Consider the following 20,267-nt stretch of genomic DNA (forward strand, 5'->3'; position numbering starts at 1 on the left):
AGATACCAAAAACAATCCCAAACAGCTTACAGTATTCATTATTTAAAAAAAAATAAAATCCTCAGTATACTACAAGGCAATAATCTAACACCAGATTTGATAGGTCTGCTGTAAACTCTTCAGGATTTGCTCTTGCTTTTTCATTTCTTAATCCTTTACAATTTTACAGTACTGCAATCATCACTGCAAATCCTTAATTTTTTAATTTGAAAAATGTTTTACAATGCCAAAGCAGAGTATTTAAAAAAAATTGTGTTTCCAGCTGATGATACCACGATACCTGGACACCAAGCCAATCTAATTCTCAATCTAAAAGAAACAGATGTCAGATTAAAAATGCACAAACAAGGGATCAAACAGAATAGTTTATCAGTTTTCACAAAGGAAAATTATGGAAGGGATGTGGGGACAGGGGAAACTACGTGGGGAGGGGCAGGGAGGCACATTTTTATTATTTTGTGAAGGGGGGGGGAAGATAGCAATAAATTATAAACCAATTCTGCCTGATAGCTTGTGGTTGCAGGATGTTCCCAGAATAACAACATTTACATTTCAAACAGCAAAGATATGATCTGGTCTTCTTCACAGGCAGTGTTCCCAGAATAACAACATTTATATTTCAAACAGCAAAGATATGATCTGGTCTTCTTCACAGGCAGTGTCTTGAGACAGACGACGACTTACTTGCACTCTGGTTTTGTGGGTTCTGAGGTGGCTAATAAGGCTAATGGGGGAACCACAGACTCTTCCACACATAGATCAGTTAAAGGATGGCTGGGCGTGCAGTTTATGAATTGGTGCACTCCTTCCGCTACTTATGCAGAGTTTCTGTGTGCCCCCAGTGCATGGTCTTGAGGTTCCCAATACCATCTCTAATTTGAGCAGTCACAGGAAGTCAATTCAAGGAAAATTTGCACACATCCTTGAACCTTTTTCTCTGTCCACCTGGTAACCTCTCCCACGAGAGAGCTTAGAATACCCGATGACGGTGCACAGATCACCATGAATAAGCTTGATGTCCAGTGTAAATATGGTAGTACCTGTCCCCAAACTGTACTTGTACAAATACTTGCCTGTTATTGAGATTCACTACAAGAAATGCAGCATTCTCTGGTAACAAAATGTTATTCTTATATTTAAAATGTTTCCAGTAAGTGTGCTGGTAAAGAAAGAACAATTAACCAGAGGTAAAAGTTTTGAAAAGGCATCTAATCCTTGTGATGACTATGTTGTTTAAAGAACTATCCTCCACTGCTGCCCTGACCCAAAGCCAGCCTGTACACTGGGGTCAGATCCTCCCTTCCCATAGTTGACTCAGTATTGGAGCTCACCACTATCTCACAACCAATGAGCTGCAGCAGAGAACTTAGTTCATCAGTAGTTTGCTAGCAATATTGAACTAAGGCTCAAACTTGAAGTGGTTTGGGCCTCCTAACAGGTCTTCAAATGTGGCTCAGTCAATAAACCAAATTTACACTCATGTTGAACAGACTTTGGAAGTTTCCCTCCTCTCAGTATCACTCGTTTACTTTGCTTGTCCAAAGGATATCAGTTCCTTGGGTGCTTTGTTCTTCACCATGACCGCCTTTGTGCATTTTTAAAATTCAATCTCCAGGAGTGTTTACAGGCTCAAATCATCCAGATCAAATCACTCTCATTCAGGCTGTTGCAATCTCTCAGCAGGTGACTAGATCACATATTTGAAACCATTGTGAGAGATCAAGGGCTGGTGTTGAAATATTGATCTGTTTGATGACATTTGGTACAATACCATAGCCCCAGTTTTGACTCCTGGGCACGAGGTACAGTTAATCATCTAGCCAGGTGTAACATAAGGACTTGCCAGTATTAACTCCTAGGCCTCATCTACCTCCAGGTCAGAAACAGTGGAAAACTGTAGCTAGCCAAAGGCAGAAGCAGTAGCTCAGGTGACAGGATATTGTCATTTGGAACCTGAAGGAACAGTCCAGGGACTGGGGGACTGGGGTGGGGGAGGTGGTGGGTGTTGATGAGAAGGCCATCTTAGCTCAGGGAAGAGAATTCTCAAGGTTCCTTTGTGGAATCCTGGAATCCAGCACAGCACCCATACATCTCCTGGCCCACAAGCAAACAAAAAACAAACAAACCATATTTCTGGTTCTATCTTAGCTCCAGCTTCTCTCACTTGGATTGGTTGGGAAAAGGAATTCAGTGGCTTCTCAATTCAGGCCTTTGGTTAAAACTCCTGATGAGGTTTGATGGCAAAATTGGAGTCGGATGTGCAGCTTTTAAAGTAAAGGTGATCCTCTCACCTGCTCTGTGAAGCTGGTTAAGATCAGAACTGATGGAAAGGCATAAATAAAAACTTGGTACCATTGGCAATACTTCCTAATAACATTACCAAGAATCAGCATGTGCACAAGGGGAAAGGATGGATAAACCACTCTTACGCTCACATCTTCCACCATTTTCCTCCCGACGCTTCATTCAAAATCATGAACAAATTCACTGGTATTTTATGCAACTACATCAATGGTCACTCAAAGACATCAGTTGTTTCATCCACCTTCATTTGTTTTGTAAAAATGTGAAATGACCAGAAAGTCCAACAAAAGTCTTCAATACAATGAAACTGTGTGCATGAGGATGATGATTGGGCTCAAACAATAAGAGATCCTTGTTACAATCTTCTCCCAGTGTCAGAAAAGCTTTCTAGAGAAACAGGAGATTGAACTTCCTTAGCTGTTCCCCTAAACACCTGTGGTAAATGCAGTCTTAATAAACCAGAGTAGTTCAAAATATGGCAACAACCTGAAATAGAGAGATTAAACCCTACTATGGGATTTCTTGTTTAGCTTAATTTGCTTAGTTCCTGCTTTCCTCATAACCAAGTTCATTGAATAGTTCACTGATTATTAACTTTTTATTCCTTAAGGGTGGTCTATTCAAATACAACATAGGTATGACCTAATTGGTTGGTTGGATTTGTGGCAAATGTTGCTTTTGAACTTGCAAAACCAGCTATGTCAAACTATCCAATGACAAGAACATATTTCACCAAATCAGTGTAATCAAATAAAGTTATAGTAGTTACTTAAACTAATAGAATGAAATTGCATGCACGTTTTGAAATGTTTGGTTATGTAAAATGGTGCATCACATCAGTTACATAAAATAGAACTTAAAAGTATGTAGACAAGATGCAAACTCATATAACATGGAGAGATAAATGCTTTATTTACAAATACATTCAATTTTTTTGGCATAGAAATAATTTGCATTTACTGAGTGTGAATATGGATTGATTCAAATACATTAGTCCACATTGAATTATCTTTAGGCATGCTGTCAGTGAACCTGGAGACAACAGATTCTTCCAGCCAAATAAAAGACAAACGCCTTTCTAGAAGGTCACTCAAAAAGCAAGCTTTTGGGTTGAACAAAACAAAATAAAATGCCTCATCTAATAGTGTGACAAATATGTTGACAGCTATACTATTCACCCACTAAATGTACAGAAACTGTAACAAGTTTATAAACAATAAGGAATTTCAGCTCTTTAGAAAATAAATATCACTGTGCAGCAGTTTAATCCTTGGAACCAAAGATTTAAATTATGTCAAATTTGCATTAGTAATTTATTCATGAAAGCAACATTTTAATATCTATCCACAACAGCTTTGGCAGACTACAAGATTATGCAGTATTTCCGAAGACAATTCTAGAATATTATGACATGAGTCGGTAGTAATCTGTTCCACATATTAATATGGAAAATCTCAGATGCTTTACACGATTCTTTATGATTAAGCTTGTGGTGACCTATTTTCATTCGCATACATTAAAAAAAAATCCCAAATTCCTTTCAAAAGGGTTTATCTCATTTTTTTAAAAAATAGCCAGGGATAGCTTTCCAGTTTTTTTTAAAATAGGGTTACTGAAAATTCGATTATTAAGAATCAGGGTGGTAAGACTATACAATCATAGTACAGCTTATAAATGGAAGTAATTGTAGCCTCTGAAGCTCATTACTTGGAAGTGCAAGTCACTACTTCTGTAATATTAATCATTGATAACATTGTTTATATTAGCCATATTCTGGAATCAATGACCAGCTATATAACAAAAAACATTTACATGCTGCATAAGTACTACAAAAAATTGCCACACACAAAATATTAAATTGCATGACAGAAGTAGTGGTACAAGTAAGAAATCCAACTGCATTGGATATTCTCACCTGGGCTAGGAATAATGCTATCTTCCTTTCCTTCTCAGGAATGGTAGGGAGTGGGCTGGGGGGGGGGGGGGGGGGGGCAGAGGGGCAGTTGTTTGGAAACAGCTTAGTAGTAAAGCACTTGGGTAAATATTACCAACCCCTCTCAGATATTGGCTTGTTTTATAAGTTCCATTAGTTCCATTAAAGATTATGGTTGCCTAAGTCTGTGGGTTTAATTGTCTTCCTCATGATTCCCTCTCAGTCTTATGGTTAACTGCCCTTGGTTTCTCATTTCTTTGTACAGTTGTCCTTTGATTTTCTTTCAGTTCTATCCTCAGTTCTTCTGATGGATGGTAGCACCAACGAACATAGCACATCCAGCCAATAGTTAAGAGCCAATGGAATCCATTGACAGCTGTCTCAATAGCAGATGAAAACCACAGTGCAGCCATCCTACAAATTCAAAACTAAATGGTTTCCTGCTATTTAAAAATTGAGTGTTCACAATTACGTTAGATTTCGCAACACCCAGACACATTCTGGCTTAGATTGCAGCAATGACAACTGTCCAATATAGAATAACTTCATGGATACAAGGAAGAACACACACAGCCCACAATGATCAACGACTCAAAACCAAAGATGCAATATCTTCAATTTATTCTGCTTGTTTTACTATCAATATATCACTCTGGCCCCACACCCCCCACATACCTTTTTGATCTTGCACCTTATTGTCTACCTTGGGTTGGGGGGGGGGGGTGCGGAAAGGTGGGAGAGAGAGGGGAGGTAGAGGGGGGAGAGAGCACAAAAGCAGAAAGGTTATGTCAAATCTGTCTGAAAAACTGGATTCAATGCGACTGGATATCCGTGTCCAGTTCTGGTCACCTCACAAAAGGAAGAAACGTGGAAGTCCAAGAGAAAGTGCAGAAAAGATTTTCTAATATTGTGCCAAGGATAAGGAACTTCAGCTTTAATATTAGACCACACCTTCTCAGGTCAATCTCCTTTGAGCATAAAAGGTTGATTGGAGACTTCATAGAAGGTGTGCAAAATCATGACTAATGTAGAGGATAGATGGTTCAAGGACAAGAGACACAGATCTAAAGTTTTAGTAAAGGACACAAAGGCGATGAGAGGAATAAGTTGGAATTCACCATGTACAAGCGTGCTGGAAACATTCTCGATCAGAGATTAGGAAGGGAAATGGGGTAAGTATTTGACCGAACACGATTTGCAGGTTACAGGGAAAGAGCAGGCAAATGGAACTGTTAGGATCCCTCTATTACAAGCCAGCACAGACTCAATTGGCCAAATGGTTTCCCTCTACGCTGCAATAATTATATAATTCTAGATGATTAGTGGTGTCATTGAAGTGCAGAGTGGGTGGTTAGGTCCTTACTTAATGGAGAGGGTTATTGTCAGGTACATACATGGTAGAAGTATTCCACTTGTTAGCCCAATCCTAACATTGTCCACATCCTACTGCAAGCTAATGGACCATTTTATTATTAAAACATTGTCAATGGACCAGAACAAACATCAAACGTGCACTTTTTCACTTTTCCAGAATTAGCAACACCCGTTATCCTAAAATCATGATGGCTGGGGAGATCGCGTAAAAAAAAACTGGCTGTTGATCCACTATGAATGTTTCCCCAAATGGGGTAGATCTTTGCAGTGGAGTTTTCCCCCAGGGGTTTTCTTGTAATTTACTGCCCATTAATTTGCACGTGTCTTGACAGAGTCATAGTGTAAAGTTCATGCAAAGGAAATGGTTTTTAAAATGCAGTTCTGCTTGCCCATTTACATGGTTAGGTTCATGGGTCTTGAAAGTAATAGTTTGACGATGGACTGCAGTACAATATTGGCGTGCTTAGGAATACTGATAATTAAGCACACCAGATTAAGATGCATGGGATCCACAGTGACTTGGCCATTTGGATTCAGAATTGGCTCGTCCATAGAAGACAGGGTAGTGGTTGACGAGTCTTATTCTGGCTAGAGGTCCGTGACAAGTGGTGTTCCACAGAAATCCATTCTTTGACCTCTGCTATTTGTGAATATATATATATCGATGTTTTCATCAAAGTCATTTATATGACTTAGATGAAAACATGGATGGGCGGATGGTAAGTTTGCAAATGACACAAAGATTGGTGGCATTGTGGATAATGTAGAAGGTTGGGAAAGGATACAGTGGGATATAGATCAGTTGCAGATGTGGGCGGAGTAATGGCAGATAGAGTTTTATCTGGACAAGCATGAGATGTTGTACATTGGGAGATCAAATGTAAAGGGAAAGTATACAGATAATGGCAGGACCCTTAACAGTTTTGATGTACAGAGGGATCTTGGGGTCCAAGTCCATAGCTCCCTGAAAGTAGCCGCACAAGTTAATAGGGTGGTAAAGAATACACATGGCATGCTTGCCCTTATTAGTGAAGGCATTGAGCTCAAAAGTCAGGAAGTTATATTGCAGCTTTATAAAACTCTGGTTAGGCCACATCTGGAATAGTGCATTCAGTTCTGGTCACCCCATTATAGGAAGGACGTAGAGGCTATGAAGAGGCTGCAGAAGAGGTTGGACAAACTTGGGTTGTTTTCTCTAGACTGGCAGAGGCTGAGGGCAGATCTGATAGAAGTTTATAAAATTATGAGAGGCAATAGATAGAGGGGAAAAGTTCAAAAGAGATATGATGGTTGCCTGGAATGCACTGCAAGGAGTAGTGGTGGAGGAAGATAGATAGGGGCATTTAAGAGGCTCTTAGATAGGCACACAAATATGCAGAGAATGGATGGATATGGACCATGTGCACACAGGAAAGATTAGGTATCATTAGCTTAATTAGTTCATCATAATATCATGAGTCAAAGGGTCTTTTCCTGTGCTATACTGTTCTATTGAAAAATGTAAGTTTTGCAAACTATTATTGTGAACTTATTATGATTACTCTGCAAAGGGTGAAGCACTACATGACAGAACCCCAGAAATCTAAAACACATGAGGCAATTCAGCCCACAGTCTGTACGGCTGACTAAAGAGCTATGCAGCCTAATCCCACTCTCAGCACTTGTCCATAGCCTTCCCCTGGTCACAACATGTCAAATACTTTATAAATGATGCTTAAGGGTGTTAGCCTCAAAACCTATTCAAGCAACCTAGATGCTTCCCTTCCCTTCCCACCCCCACCTGGGTGAAAAAAATCACAACTCCCTTTTAATGCTCCTGCCTATTTTAAATTTATAGACTCCAGTTATTGACCTCCCTACTAATGGAAAGAGGTCCTTGTACTTATTTTAGCCAAAAATGGAATCAAAACTTTTTTTTTTAAAAAGATTATGAATTATGTTTATTGCCCTTTTACTCCTGTATTAATTCTGAAATTGTAGCAAATTAACAGTCCATCAGATTAGTGAACTACATGCATCCACAACCTTTTCCAATAATGTTGGATAAAATAGTCATGATGTGAATTGTGTTCATAATTATTTTCATCAATTTGTTATTCTCCACAAAGATTACGCATGCAGTTTTTTTTTGTACCTTACCAGAATCAAAAGGTTTTGGCAAGTGGCATTTTTTGGGGGGTGGGGATGCAAGAAGAACAAAGAAAATCTGTGGCACAACATTTTTACGGAAGGCACAATGCCAGAAATGAGAATCAACCCCTTTGTGTTTAACTCTACAAGTGAGTTAACTAATTGGAACATACAGTACCTTATTGCTGTATCCAGGAATAACTTACCAAACATGGCCATCTGTAATCCCTCAGGGAATGGTTCAACTGTCCTATTTCCATTGACATGATGTTTTCCTGAAAAGTGCAAGAAGCATTACTTTTAAAATAAAGACAAAACAGCTACCTGGTTCAATTAGAGAAAATATCAAGCCAACATTTTTCCTGGGAGGAGAAAAGCATTTTAGGGAAAAGATGCTGTTGATTTAATTAAACTCTTTCATTGCACCAACCTGAAACTACAATAAAATAAAAACCCAGGAGAGCAACTCTAAAAGTATTACAGTGGCCAAACAAGATCATCTTGTTTTTTTTAAATAACCTTGGTACAACTCCAGTTGAAATATTTAGTAGTGAAGTCACACTATTTGTGTTGCTTTAATATGAATCTCTACCACTGTGTCACATTGTTTCAGCAAATCAACAAAAATAAAATTCTGGATCTAAAAATGGTTAGTGTATGTAAAATGTAAAAATGTATGTAATATGTAAAAAAAAAACGAGTAAGTGTATGTAAAACGGAGGATTTTCTCCAAAATGATATCAAAATATAGTAATATTGGTAGAAGACTCAATAGTGAGGGGATTAAACTTCTGCAGCCACAGGCATGAACTTAGGTTGCCTTTCTGGTGCCAGGGTCAAGGATGGCACAGAATGGTTGCAGGTCATAGTTCATTTTTATACTAATGATACAAGTAAACTAAAGGATGATATCTTGCAGTTTGAATTTAGGAAGCTGGATTTCAAATTAAAAAGCAGGACCTCTAAGAATGTAATCTCTGGATTACTTCCACTACCACTTGCAAGTATAGGAATAGGAAGAAACATCAGGCGAATATGTGGCAGAAGAGGTGGTGCAGGAAGAAGGACTCCAGATTTCTGCATCACTGATACTGTTTCAGAGGGAAGTGGGACCTGCACAAACCATGTGGGTTGATCCTGCACAAAAATAGATCTAACATCTTTGCTGGGCAGGGTTATGGGAATGGTTGCCAGTGAAGCTGGACAGAGTTTAAACCAATTAGGCAGGGGAATGGGATATGGAACAGTAGAAGGTGAGGAACAGAAAAATTCAGAAAGAAAACCAAGTCAATTTAGTGGGCAGGTCATACATCGACCTGACAAGGAACAAGGGTGGAATACAAAGCTGGTTTGCATTTATTTTAATGCAAAAGGAGTCAAATAAGGCAGATCAAATGAGGGCATTGATTTTTAAAAATGATAATATTATACTGTTATAAATAATAATATTCTATTGTTATGGAGATGTGGTTGAAAGATTAGCAGGACTGATAACTCAACATTCCAGGGTGTAGAATCTTCAGATGTGGAGGGGAGGGAAATGCAAGGAGATACAAAACGGAAGGTGGGATTGCAATACTAGTCAAGGACCTGCAGTAAGGAGGGACGATATCCTGGAAGAATCTTCAAATGAACCCATTTGGGCGGAGCTTAGAACCAAAAAAAAAGCTGATCATTTTGCTGGGGATGTACTGCAGGTATCCAGGCAGTTCAGCAAGAGATTGCTGTGAATTCATGTAATAGACTGTATAACTTTCAGCAGGATGAGCTTGCTAAAGATGTTAATGAGCCAAGACACTTATGAAATATAATTACGTGCAATTGTGTCTATGTTAAAAGGTGACAGAAAAGATAAATATTACTCAGCAAGGATCTTGCTAGTAAAAATTACATGCAAATGATGTCCAAAGTGACCATTTTCAGTATACGTACGTTCAACAGATGGAAGAAATGCTCATACAAAAAAAATTACTGAAATGTTATACTTGTAATAAAAAGGATAACAGGCAAATATCACAAACACAGATTTTGAATTTGTTCCATAAAATCTTTGTTACACTTAAAATCAAAAGTTGTTGTTTTGAATTTTGTTTTTAAACAAAAATATCTAAATCACTAAATACAATACCAATTTTTTTTTATTTTAAATTTGTGCATAAATAAGCCAACCAAAATCAGGAATGATCCAAACCAGATGAAATTTCAGAATTTGCAAATAGAATTTCAACTTAATTTCAGTTTTGCTGCCTGCATACACCAACTAATGTCTTTTGACAGTAAAATCGTGCAGATGCTGTAAGTTTGAAATAAAATTTAAACTGCTAGAAATGCTCAGCAGATAAACAGCATTCTTGGAGATAAAAACAGAGTTCATGTTTCAGATCAATATGAATAATTCCAGCATTTCATGTTTAAATACGTTCTGAAACCCTGGGTAAAATCCTTCAAGCACATTCAATTTTGCTTTTTTTAAAAATTTGCCTTTGAAAGAATTTAAATGCATCTTACCATGACACAATTTGACTACCTTTACATTAAAATAATAGAGAAGGAAATTTCAAACACACTCAATGCTCAGTCATTATAAGTAGCACTGCCCATTTTTTAAAAACTGTTTTGAACAATTTCCAATTTCTGCCAGTGTCTTGGGACCAGAATAAAAGCATGCAAGTTATTAAAAGCCTGGATTTGAAGTACTTGTGCTATTCAGCTCTTTGTTCAATTGTAAGTTGTTCAGGCCTTCACATGTCCAGAAGTGAACAGTTGGAAGGGAATTTATAACTGATAAGGATGAAACTCAGCTCTTTGAAATAATTTTTAGGCAACTTTTGGGGGAATAGTAATCGCAAGCATAACTATATTTTATTCTATGCTTGACTATTGCATTACAATGAAATTTTTTCACACCTTTAGAATTTCAAAGCTTCATAGCCAATTAATTATTTTCGACTATTTTCACATCAGTACTCTCCCATTTTTCTTCTATAGGCTGCCCTTGGCTGAATCATCTGAAGCAAGTGCCAGTTACCACATGTACACTGACAACACCCAGCTTTACCTGATGACCATCTTTAATCCTCTATGGTCTCCAAATTACTAAACTGCTTATTTGACAGTTATTCCTGGATTGGAAAAGAATTTGCCTGTTTAAATACTGAGAACACCAAAGACATTGACTTTATGAGGGAATTTAATTAAGATAGTCAACAAAGACATTGTGGAGGAATTTTACAAAGGCATAGCATTCGGTCCCTGTCACACATTCCAGTCTCTGGCCAATCCTTCCCTTCTACCTGTGAAATTGCATCATTGTTTGAAGCGTTGGTTTAAGATACCTAACCACCCATCTCCACATCTGATACATTACCAAAGCATACACCCCTGTTATCTCTGGACTTGGCTGTGCCAATGTACTCCTGGGCAAGCATTTTTTGTCTGACCCCTTTGAAGCTGCTTGAGATATTTTGCCACAACATTAAGAAAATGTAGCAGTTTATCCACAGCAATGTAAACAAAAACAATGGGGTTTGTTTGCAATTGTGTCAGTTGAATTATCAATGATGACTTAGAACACTGGGAGGGCTCTGTGCCCTTGAAAGTATCATAAGAAATTTTACAGGTACACGCAACATCATTTTAACCCTCACTAGAAAAACACTGGTCTGAAAAGCACAATCACTCCCAAATTGCTGAAAGAAACTGATAAACATTCACTCAAGAATTCTAAGTGCTCTGGCCTGCCTTTTAAAGGCTTTTCACATAGCATCAACATCAAGACCACGCAGACAAAGATGGAGCAAACACTCAGTTCTATGAATTTTATAGGAGTCCACATAGCAATCAGCCTCTGATAATGGCTTTGAAGGTTTTGGTGGCAGATTGCACTTCTCGTGTGAGCAATTAGTCTTCCTTTTTCTATTTCCAACACAGTAGTGCAGAGCCCCTTCGTAATGGTTGAGGTAGTGATGGCCTCAGTCAAGCAAAATAGCAGGTGGTAAAATGATATTTCTGGTGATGGCATGGTTCTCGTTGTTTGCACACCGTCTCTGCATCAGGTTTCTTGATAGAAATTATGACTCATGTTACATTATTATATTTCCAACCTGCAATCCAGAAATCTGGTTAAAATTATGGCAGCACATAGGACAGGCACAGGATGCATGAATGATGAGTGCTTCCATGAAACTGGGGACAGATGTGCATGATATACTACCTGTGACATCATGCAGATGAAGGGTGGTCTCACTTTTTCTATTGAAGTAGAAACTAGACTAATAATGCACAGCTTGCAAAGACAATGTGGGTGCAATCTATGATATCTTGAATGCCATCGTGGTGAAGGGCTATGCTCTCTTGCCCTGATTTGTTTGGTCCAGGGAAACTTGCTAAATGTATTTCACCTCACACACAGCTCCTCATCACCTCCTTGATACAGCAGTGTACAGAAGGTGCAAGTCATCAGATATCACCTAAAATATAAACAGAAAATGCCAGGAACACTCCTAGATGCTACTTGACCTGCTGATTTTTTTCAACATTTATTTTCAACATTTTCTGCCTTAATTTCAGATTTCAATTTTTTTTTATACACAGGTTTTGTTCAGATGTCAGCTGGTGTGCTTTGAAACCATCCTATGGTGCAGCCACTCACAGTTTAACTCAAGATTGAGGGTGTGGCCCCAGAAGCTGCCATAGTTCAAAGACAAAGGCAATCGCTTCAGTACTCAGACATATATTGAATCTCACTGAAGTGAAGATGTCCTCCCAGAAAACCTACCATTGCTGTGGTGTCCAGTACAGTTCCCTATTCTCCCCTCCTCCTGATGTCTTCTGCAACCTCACTATATCCTCTCCTCCTCCAACCCCCATAGCAACCCTAACAAATCATATATGACTAAAACTGTGTTAAGCGGCCGAAAGTAGACCAATGCTGGCACATGGTCAGAAAACATGCTGAAAACAAAAAAAAGGCAGTTAAAAGTACCCAGTGGTTAAGAAAATATGGTTATTATCTTGTATAGTATCAATGGCTTTTTTAAATAGCAACCTTGCAGGATCCTTTCTGAAATATTAGAGCTATAATTTGCTGGACAATTTTATCACCTAAGGAGTAGAGTGCTAGGATGGACCAATTTCGCTACCAATAAGTTCTTGAATTATTGTAAATAGCTTCCTGAATAATTCTAAGGCACACTGGGGACCAATTATTTGGCAAGCAGTACACAAATAGACCAATAGGTTATCTACTCTATACCTGAAAAATGTGAATCACCCAATGCAATTTCAAGGTTAGCATACATGTCAGTGCACTACCTTGCAAGTACCATCTGCAGATCAACCTAAATTATACACTTAAGTTCTGACCGGAGTTTAAATCTGCAAGCTTGTAAGATTTCCTTCAACTTAGCCAAACTGACACCAACACTGTTCCAAGATACTATATAGGGATATAAATTGCATCTGCATTGCAACAAAAAATGTTATAGATTCACTCAAAATTCTTGCTACCACAACAACATGATTGATACATCAGAAACCTCACATTTAACAACTGTACAATTTACCAAGTTTGTACCCAACATGTCCATCTGAAATCATCTTTTTTTTAAAAGCTGACATGGTATCTATATTTAAAAAAGGTCATTTCAAGTTGGTATGAAAACTACGAAAGAAAATTCAACCCTTTTCCAGTTTTCTTGAGACATTTAGTTTACTTTCAAATACATTCTCTATATTCCAAAACACCTGTCAACAGCTTTCACAAGCTGCTTGTACATTACATTTACATCATGAATCATCTTGGAAAATCCTGTCAGGAAGTATTTTTCTTTGTTCAATTACTCTTCATATAAAATGTTACAGAGAGTTGAGTAATTTATTTTTTCTGAATTCTTACAAACATAGGATGGCATGCATGTGCAAAGATCAAAAACAAAGCTATATCTTATACTAAAGAAAATCATTTATTGCTCAACTGGTGGTCTTAAGTCAGAGTGCAGCACCGATGTACAAACTCTGCAAGGGGCTGAAGTAAACTGGACTGAAAGCCAACTATGGCCAAATATGATACTCTGGGCCAGAGCAGTTTCTGGATCACTTCTGCTATATTACTTAACGTATTTACGATTTGAGGAATAGTAATTTCTAACCATGAATAAAAGCCTCGTCAATGAAGAAATTCCACATATTCCTAAAATGAGTACATCTGTGCTCTGCAAATATTTTACAATCTTGGTTCCCTTGGCTGGCTACCACAAGTCAGAGGTGGTGTTAATCTCCAGGAAGAGAGATATCTTCCATGCATGGCACAGAGATGTGCTCCTTAGATCACAGTTAAGGTCATGAGGGGTCTGTGAAGAGGATGTTTTTATTTGTGGAATAATCTAGAACTAGGCATTACTATTCAAAAATAAGGGGTTGCCCAAGATTTCTGCTCTCAGAGAGGAGTGAGTCTCTGGAACACTTCGTCAGGCGAAAGCAGAGTTTTTGAATATTTTTAAGACAGTGATGGCTAGATTCTTGTTAAAACTAGGGGTGAATGGCAGGATGGGTGGGAATGTGAAGCTGAGATCATAATCAGATCAGCCGACATCTTATTGAATGATGTACCACCTGCAATGGATTCTTTCCCTGCTCCTGCACCATAACCTTGGGACACCAAATAATTTATTCTTACTCTCCTAATATTTGTCATCTAATGTTCCTCTGCAACGTTATCCCACTAACAACATCAGGTTCCACTTATATGCTGATCAACATCCAGTTCTACCTCATCACCACCATTCTTCATCCTTCCACAGTCTATTACTCATCGAACTATTCGACATCCACTTGACTTTCTCCAGCTTTATAATGGGAATACCAAAACCATCACCTTCCTTCCCACTTTCTTTCCACAATCTAAAAATATCTTTGTATCTTTGACGTCATACATGGCACAGAGTTGTGCTTTGAAACACAAGCTATAGCACTACCATAGCTGCCCTCACTGCATTGTCCAGCTACACCCTACCTTTGCTCACATGTGGCTGAAGCTTCATCCACATCTTTAATACCCCCCCCCCAGATATCAGTGCACAACTATCCCTCCTCCTTCATTTTATCATCCATAAATAACGTCATCCAAGAGTCTGTTCTTATACTTTAACTTGCATCGGTGCTTTCACCCATCACCTTTGTGTTAGCTGGCATACATCAGCTCTAGGTTAAATAATGCAATTTTACAATTCCGTTTCTAAGTTTCAATCCCTCTGTAGCTTCAATTATGCTCTGTAATTTTCTCCAGCCTTACAACCCTCTATCTATCATTGTCCAATTCTGACATCCTGAACATTTCATCACTTCTCCACCAAGAGCCATCTCTTCAGCTGCCAAGATCCAAAACATTGGAATTCCCTGCCTAAACTTCTTGCCTCTTTTAATGAATTCCATCTATCTCTATGACTAAGCTTTTGGTCAACCATCCTAAAAACTTCAAAGTTTTGTTTTCATGTTTTGTTTCTTAATGCTCTCATGAGTCACTCAAAACCATTTTAGGACATTAATAGGTTCTTTATAAATATAACTGTTGAAATGATTGCTGAAGACTCCATATTTTACCACCTTTCCACAACTGCCCTACCATGCCATTATAGTCATTTTCTAGAACTAACTACCTTTGTTACTGTAACTGTGGGAAAGCACCTCCCTTCATCTCATCCCTTCGGCCTTTCACACAGTCGACTGAACCGTCCTCCTCCAAAGTCCCTTCTCATTCATCCAGCTTGGTGGGACTGCTCTCACCATGTTTGATTTTTATCTATCCAGTTCTCGTCAGAAAATTACTTGCAATGGTTACCTCTGGAGTCTCCCAAACATGTTGATGGCCTGTCTCTTAAATGCATGCTGCCCTTTGGCAACAACATCCAAAGACACATCAAACATACATGTGCAACATGCAACTCTCTCTCCTCTCTTGATCCCACCACAGTCTCTGATTTGTCACACTGTTTGATAAACAGAGGTTTCAGCCAACTACACTGGAAACAATTTCTTTTTGATGAAAAATAATACCCAGTTTTTAAACAAAGTAAATGGTAATATCAGTCTTAGAATACAGTCTCCACAATTCATCAAATGGGCAACTTATCCCCAGAAACATTCCCATTTCTAATAGCTCTATACTTTTGGCATCAACAGCAGCACTACAAGATAAAATGACTACATAAGCAATCCCCATTGAAGAAGATCTCTACCTTGGAGCAGTTACATCAACGTGAACTAAGAATTTGAGTACAAGTATCAAGATGATATGAAAACCTTAATTTCAGCTTCACTGATTATCATACAATTGTACATTGGAATGTGCTTCCATCCTAATTTTTGACAACCACTGTTATGCTTATTTTTGAGTCATCCCTATTTTCCACTCCAAGTTTTTCCTTAGCAAACTTCCCTTTGCTCTGGTCCTAAAACAAGAGATGGAAATCATCCAAAGCACAAACCTTGCAAGTCTCCCTCCCTCCAGAAAATATTGGCAGGTGTGATCTATGAATAAGGCAGCTATATTTCATAGTTCTGCCTTCATTTCTTTACCTATACAAATGATGGCCCTCACAACCACAAAAGAACTCCTGAAACAATTTACTCATGTAAATTTTTTTCTTGATGTAAAATCCCGACCACCAACAAATAAAACACAGACAGTGGGCCAATCGAAAAGCTGGTGAGGAAAAATCGAATAGCATGAATGACACACTACAGAACTCACCAATATAAAGTCAGATTTGCTGACAGCAGAGAGCAGGGGTGTCCCTCTGAGGCTCTGCTAGACTTGATCCCAAGAGGAAGTCTTAAAATACAATCTCCACAATTCATCAAATGGGGAACTTAATCGCCAGAAACCTTGCCATCTCTAATCATTCTGGACAGAGAACACACTACCAATACTCTCCCTTCATTGCTACATAGTTGTATGATTAAGAATTAAAGCCTTTGCCATTTGCAAGCACAGCAAAATATAAAGCACATATTCCCCAAAAGGGTTACAATTTTACAATAAAAAGCAGTTCCCCTACCCCACCTTGCAATTAAAGCTATTGAATATATTTTTTCATTATATAATTAAGAACAGAATTATAATGTCAGAAATATCATTACCTACAATTATTTTTATCTATATATATTGTACAAATGAACTATTGAACTCCACGTCCTCTTCATTGTGGTAAGTCAAACAAGAATTTGTATTCTATAATTTCTACTGTATATATTTATGTACAAGTATATATGCATGCCTGTCAAGCCAAGAGCTTTGAAGGCTTGTGTAGAATTCTTGTATCCTAGAATTATAGTGCAAGCAATATTTCATGATGCAAAGACATATAAAATATTCAAGACAAAAAAATTAGAAATTATATTGTTTATGTCCCTAGTTTTGAAAATAAATTTTCCACAACATAACATGATTGTTAGCTTCTGAAAACAGAGCTGCATTCATTAGGATAATCAAATCACTTACTGTCTAAAAACAATGCAAATCCAACTCGCAATGGGCCATAGTAATGAGGCAGTGTAGAGCACGAAGGTTAAAATGGGAAAAGGCTTCAGTGCCTTTGCTTTCAATTGTGGATGCAACGACACGTGAAAAGAGCAAAGGACAGAACTAATAGCAAGTAATCTGTACATAAAATACAAGTAAATTGCATTCTTCTTAAGGAAATATAACTCAAGAAAACAGGGCAGCATTTCAACCACACTTTCTTAAGTCATACTGATAGATGCATAACAACTTCAGATCAAAGGTACTGTTTCATCTCAAAGCCCACGCTATACTCTTAAGGATTATGGCTTGAGATAAAATATAAATAAGTACCACAGGAAAAAATACATCACATCTTGCCTCAGGGTATTGAAAACAATTAGTGAGAACCTAGTAAGATCACAATAATATGACAGAATGAAATTGTGATATCAGTTATTATACCAAATTGCAAGGGATAAACCAAACCGCTCTGAAGTTGTAATACAGATCGATTTTGTTCAGTAATGCAACAAAATCAATTAAACAATAACAGCTGAGGTATTCCTTTTGGTTCCCAAAATGGATATAGCTTCTTCTATCTATGAAGGTGTTAGGAAGATACAATAATCAGCCTGGTTAAAATTACTTAGGATATGCTAATTTTTGCACAAAGTGAATTAATTATTTCTGTAATGAAAATATTTTATGACTGCTGCTATTTTATACCAAGCTATTTTACATGTTATATAGCAGAATTTAAAGAAAACATGTGCTCTTGCCAAACAGAAATTTGATTAGGGAGCATGACACTTAAAATAGAATGAGGAACTTACCATCTTCTTATCTGCCCCAATCTGACCAACTGCAAACTCAAATTCTGCAAGTGTAAGCAGCAAGGAATCTTTACCCCAAGCTAGCTATCCCCTTTAGTATGAAGATGGGAATCTAATTATGCCATCAGAAATCGACATGCAATGTTAACCTAACCACTAAGCAGACCAATCAGTGCAGTTCTCTTTCAAGAAGGAGAAAGGCTTTTGGGAACTATCCTAAACACCAAGAAGGTAGGTAGCAAAATTGGAAGGCGTAAACTGAACCGATTGGATCCATGCACACTCAAACAAGGCAAGAAAGAAGTAGGAAGAATATATACATAATTCAGTAGCAAAAATGCACAACTAACATTCTAATATCAAAAAAGATGCATAAATCCTGATAACAACCATTGGTGGTAGAAATATATCAGATACTTTTATCTAAAGAAGTAACAGAAAACAAAAATAAGAGTAGTCAGCATTGATTTCAAAAGGCAAAGCCATGCTTTATTGAATTCTTTGAAGAAGTAACACAAAGCACTGAGGAGAATTAAGTGGATGTCATTTACATAAGAAAGTGGATTCCTGCCTGAAGTCAGAACATGTGCAGTCAGAGGACAATGAACACAATGGAGAGTAATCTGGCTACAAAATAAAAAATATAAAGTAGGAGCTGAAGACAGTTACTCAAACTAGCAGAAGGTGGGAACTCATGTTCCTCGGGAATTGGTGGTGGGATCATCCTTGTTCACTATTCAAATTAATAATTTGTTCTTTGGAATCGGAAGCAAAATTTGCAAATGACACCAAATTAAGGGATGTAGTTAATATTCAGAAACAAAGTATCTTGGGGCTTCTCTTTAGATCTTAGTGGTTAAATATACGCACTTTCACTCCCTTGCTGGCCATAGGAAACAAATTAATAATATTCACCTGACCCCATTTCAAAATCTTGACATCTTTCATCAAGTCAACACATAATCTTCTCCATTTTTCAGTGAATCTTTCATTTCTCTAACACCCTAAATAATCTACCTTGCACCTTGCTCTTTGCTTTATTATCTTTCTCTTTCTCTAACAATATACAAAATCATGTAAACTACTCTAACTGCATTTAGGTCCTGTACTTGTTCAATATCACCTCCTCCCTATTGCATTCATTGCCTCTAGATCAGAAATCAAGGATCAAGTTTCCCTTATTTTTATTATTTTATGCCTGATGACACATTAAATGATCCTTGCACTGATATCCAGGTCGCCGGATATTTTTATGTATATTTTCCATTTAACATCAGAAAAATATGCATTTCCTCTCCCTCCACTTATTTTTAAAATCTATGAACTCATATTTTCTCTATTAAGTAATCTAGATAAATAATCTAAAATAAAAACAGAAATTGCTGGAAATACTCAGCAGGTCAGGTCACATCTGTGGGAAGAAAAACAGAGCTGATGTTTCAGGTTTAAGATCCTTTATCAGGACTAGATTTTCATTTTCATTTAAATCGGTCATCTATCCGATTACCCTGTGAGCTTATCTATCTTCCATGCAAATTTTTGTCACAATTTTCTGTACACCATAAGTTGATGTTATTTGCAAATTTCAATATTGTTTCTACAATTTATAAATCAAGATCATTTCCTGAAAGCATCACACTTACTTCCCATCACACCATTGTTGGTACATTTTCAAAGTCACACATTAATGACTCACTATAAACATCTAAGATCTGTCCTGTTTTAATTGATAACAAACTCTATATTAGCCCAGACTTTGGTCTATGTATTAAAAATCAGAACTATCAGTGTTTACCATCATTCCACCGTGAAAATAATTTTAGCTTCTGGAGTATCCATTTGTGCAGTTCAACAGGGAAATCCAGAGGTCATTGACAATAGCCTTATTTCTTTGAAATCAAGGAAAATCTGATGAGAACAAAGTATTAACAAACTCTTTTTAATGTAAAGAACTTGAAATTGTTATACTTGGATTGAAGAGGTGAATGCAGAAATATGAAAAATCTGCCTCCCATTCTTATGTTTTTCATTCACATGGATCCTGTGGATGGTGCAGGCCATTCATGCAGAAGTAGGCATTTGCAGCACAGCAAATGCCTGCTTCATCCTAAGAGGTCATAGGCATACTGAACTAGAATTGCAGCTTAAACTCTCTGGTCTCAGAAAACAATTATGTGTGCATAGATTTTGT

General features: G+C 37.6%; 1 protein-coding gene across 1 annotated transcript in view; it reads right to left on the reverse strand.

Moving 5' to 3' along the window:
- The window catches only part of msraa (methionine sulfoxide reductase Aa), a 234,982-nt gene that overhangs the window by 154,265 nt on the left and 60,450 nt on the right, over positions 1 to 20,267 (reverse strand). Inside the window, exon 2 of the mRNA XM_052025182.1 lies at positions 7,948 to 8,016. Coding sequence (XP_051881142.1) covers positions 7,948 to 8,016 — 69 coding nt within the window. The remainder of the gene's footprint in view (positions 1 to 7,947; positions 8,017 to 20,267) is intronic.

Source organism: Pristis pectinata, chromosome 10, assembly GCF_009764475.1.
Source record: "Pristis pectinata isolate sPriPec2 chromosome 10, sPriPec2.1.pri, whole genome shotgun sequence".
NCBI lineage: Eukaryota > Metazoa > Chordata > Chondrichthyes > Rhinopristiformes > Pristidae > Pristis > Pristis pectinata.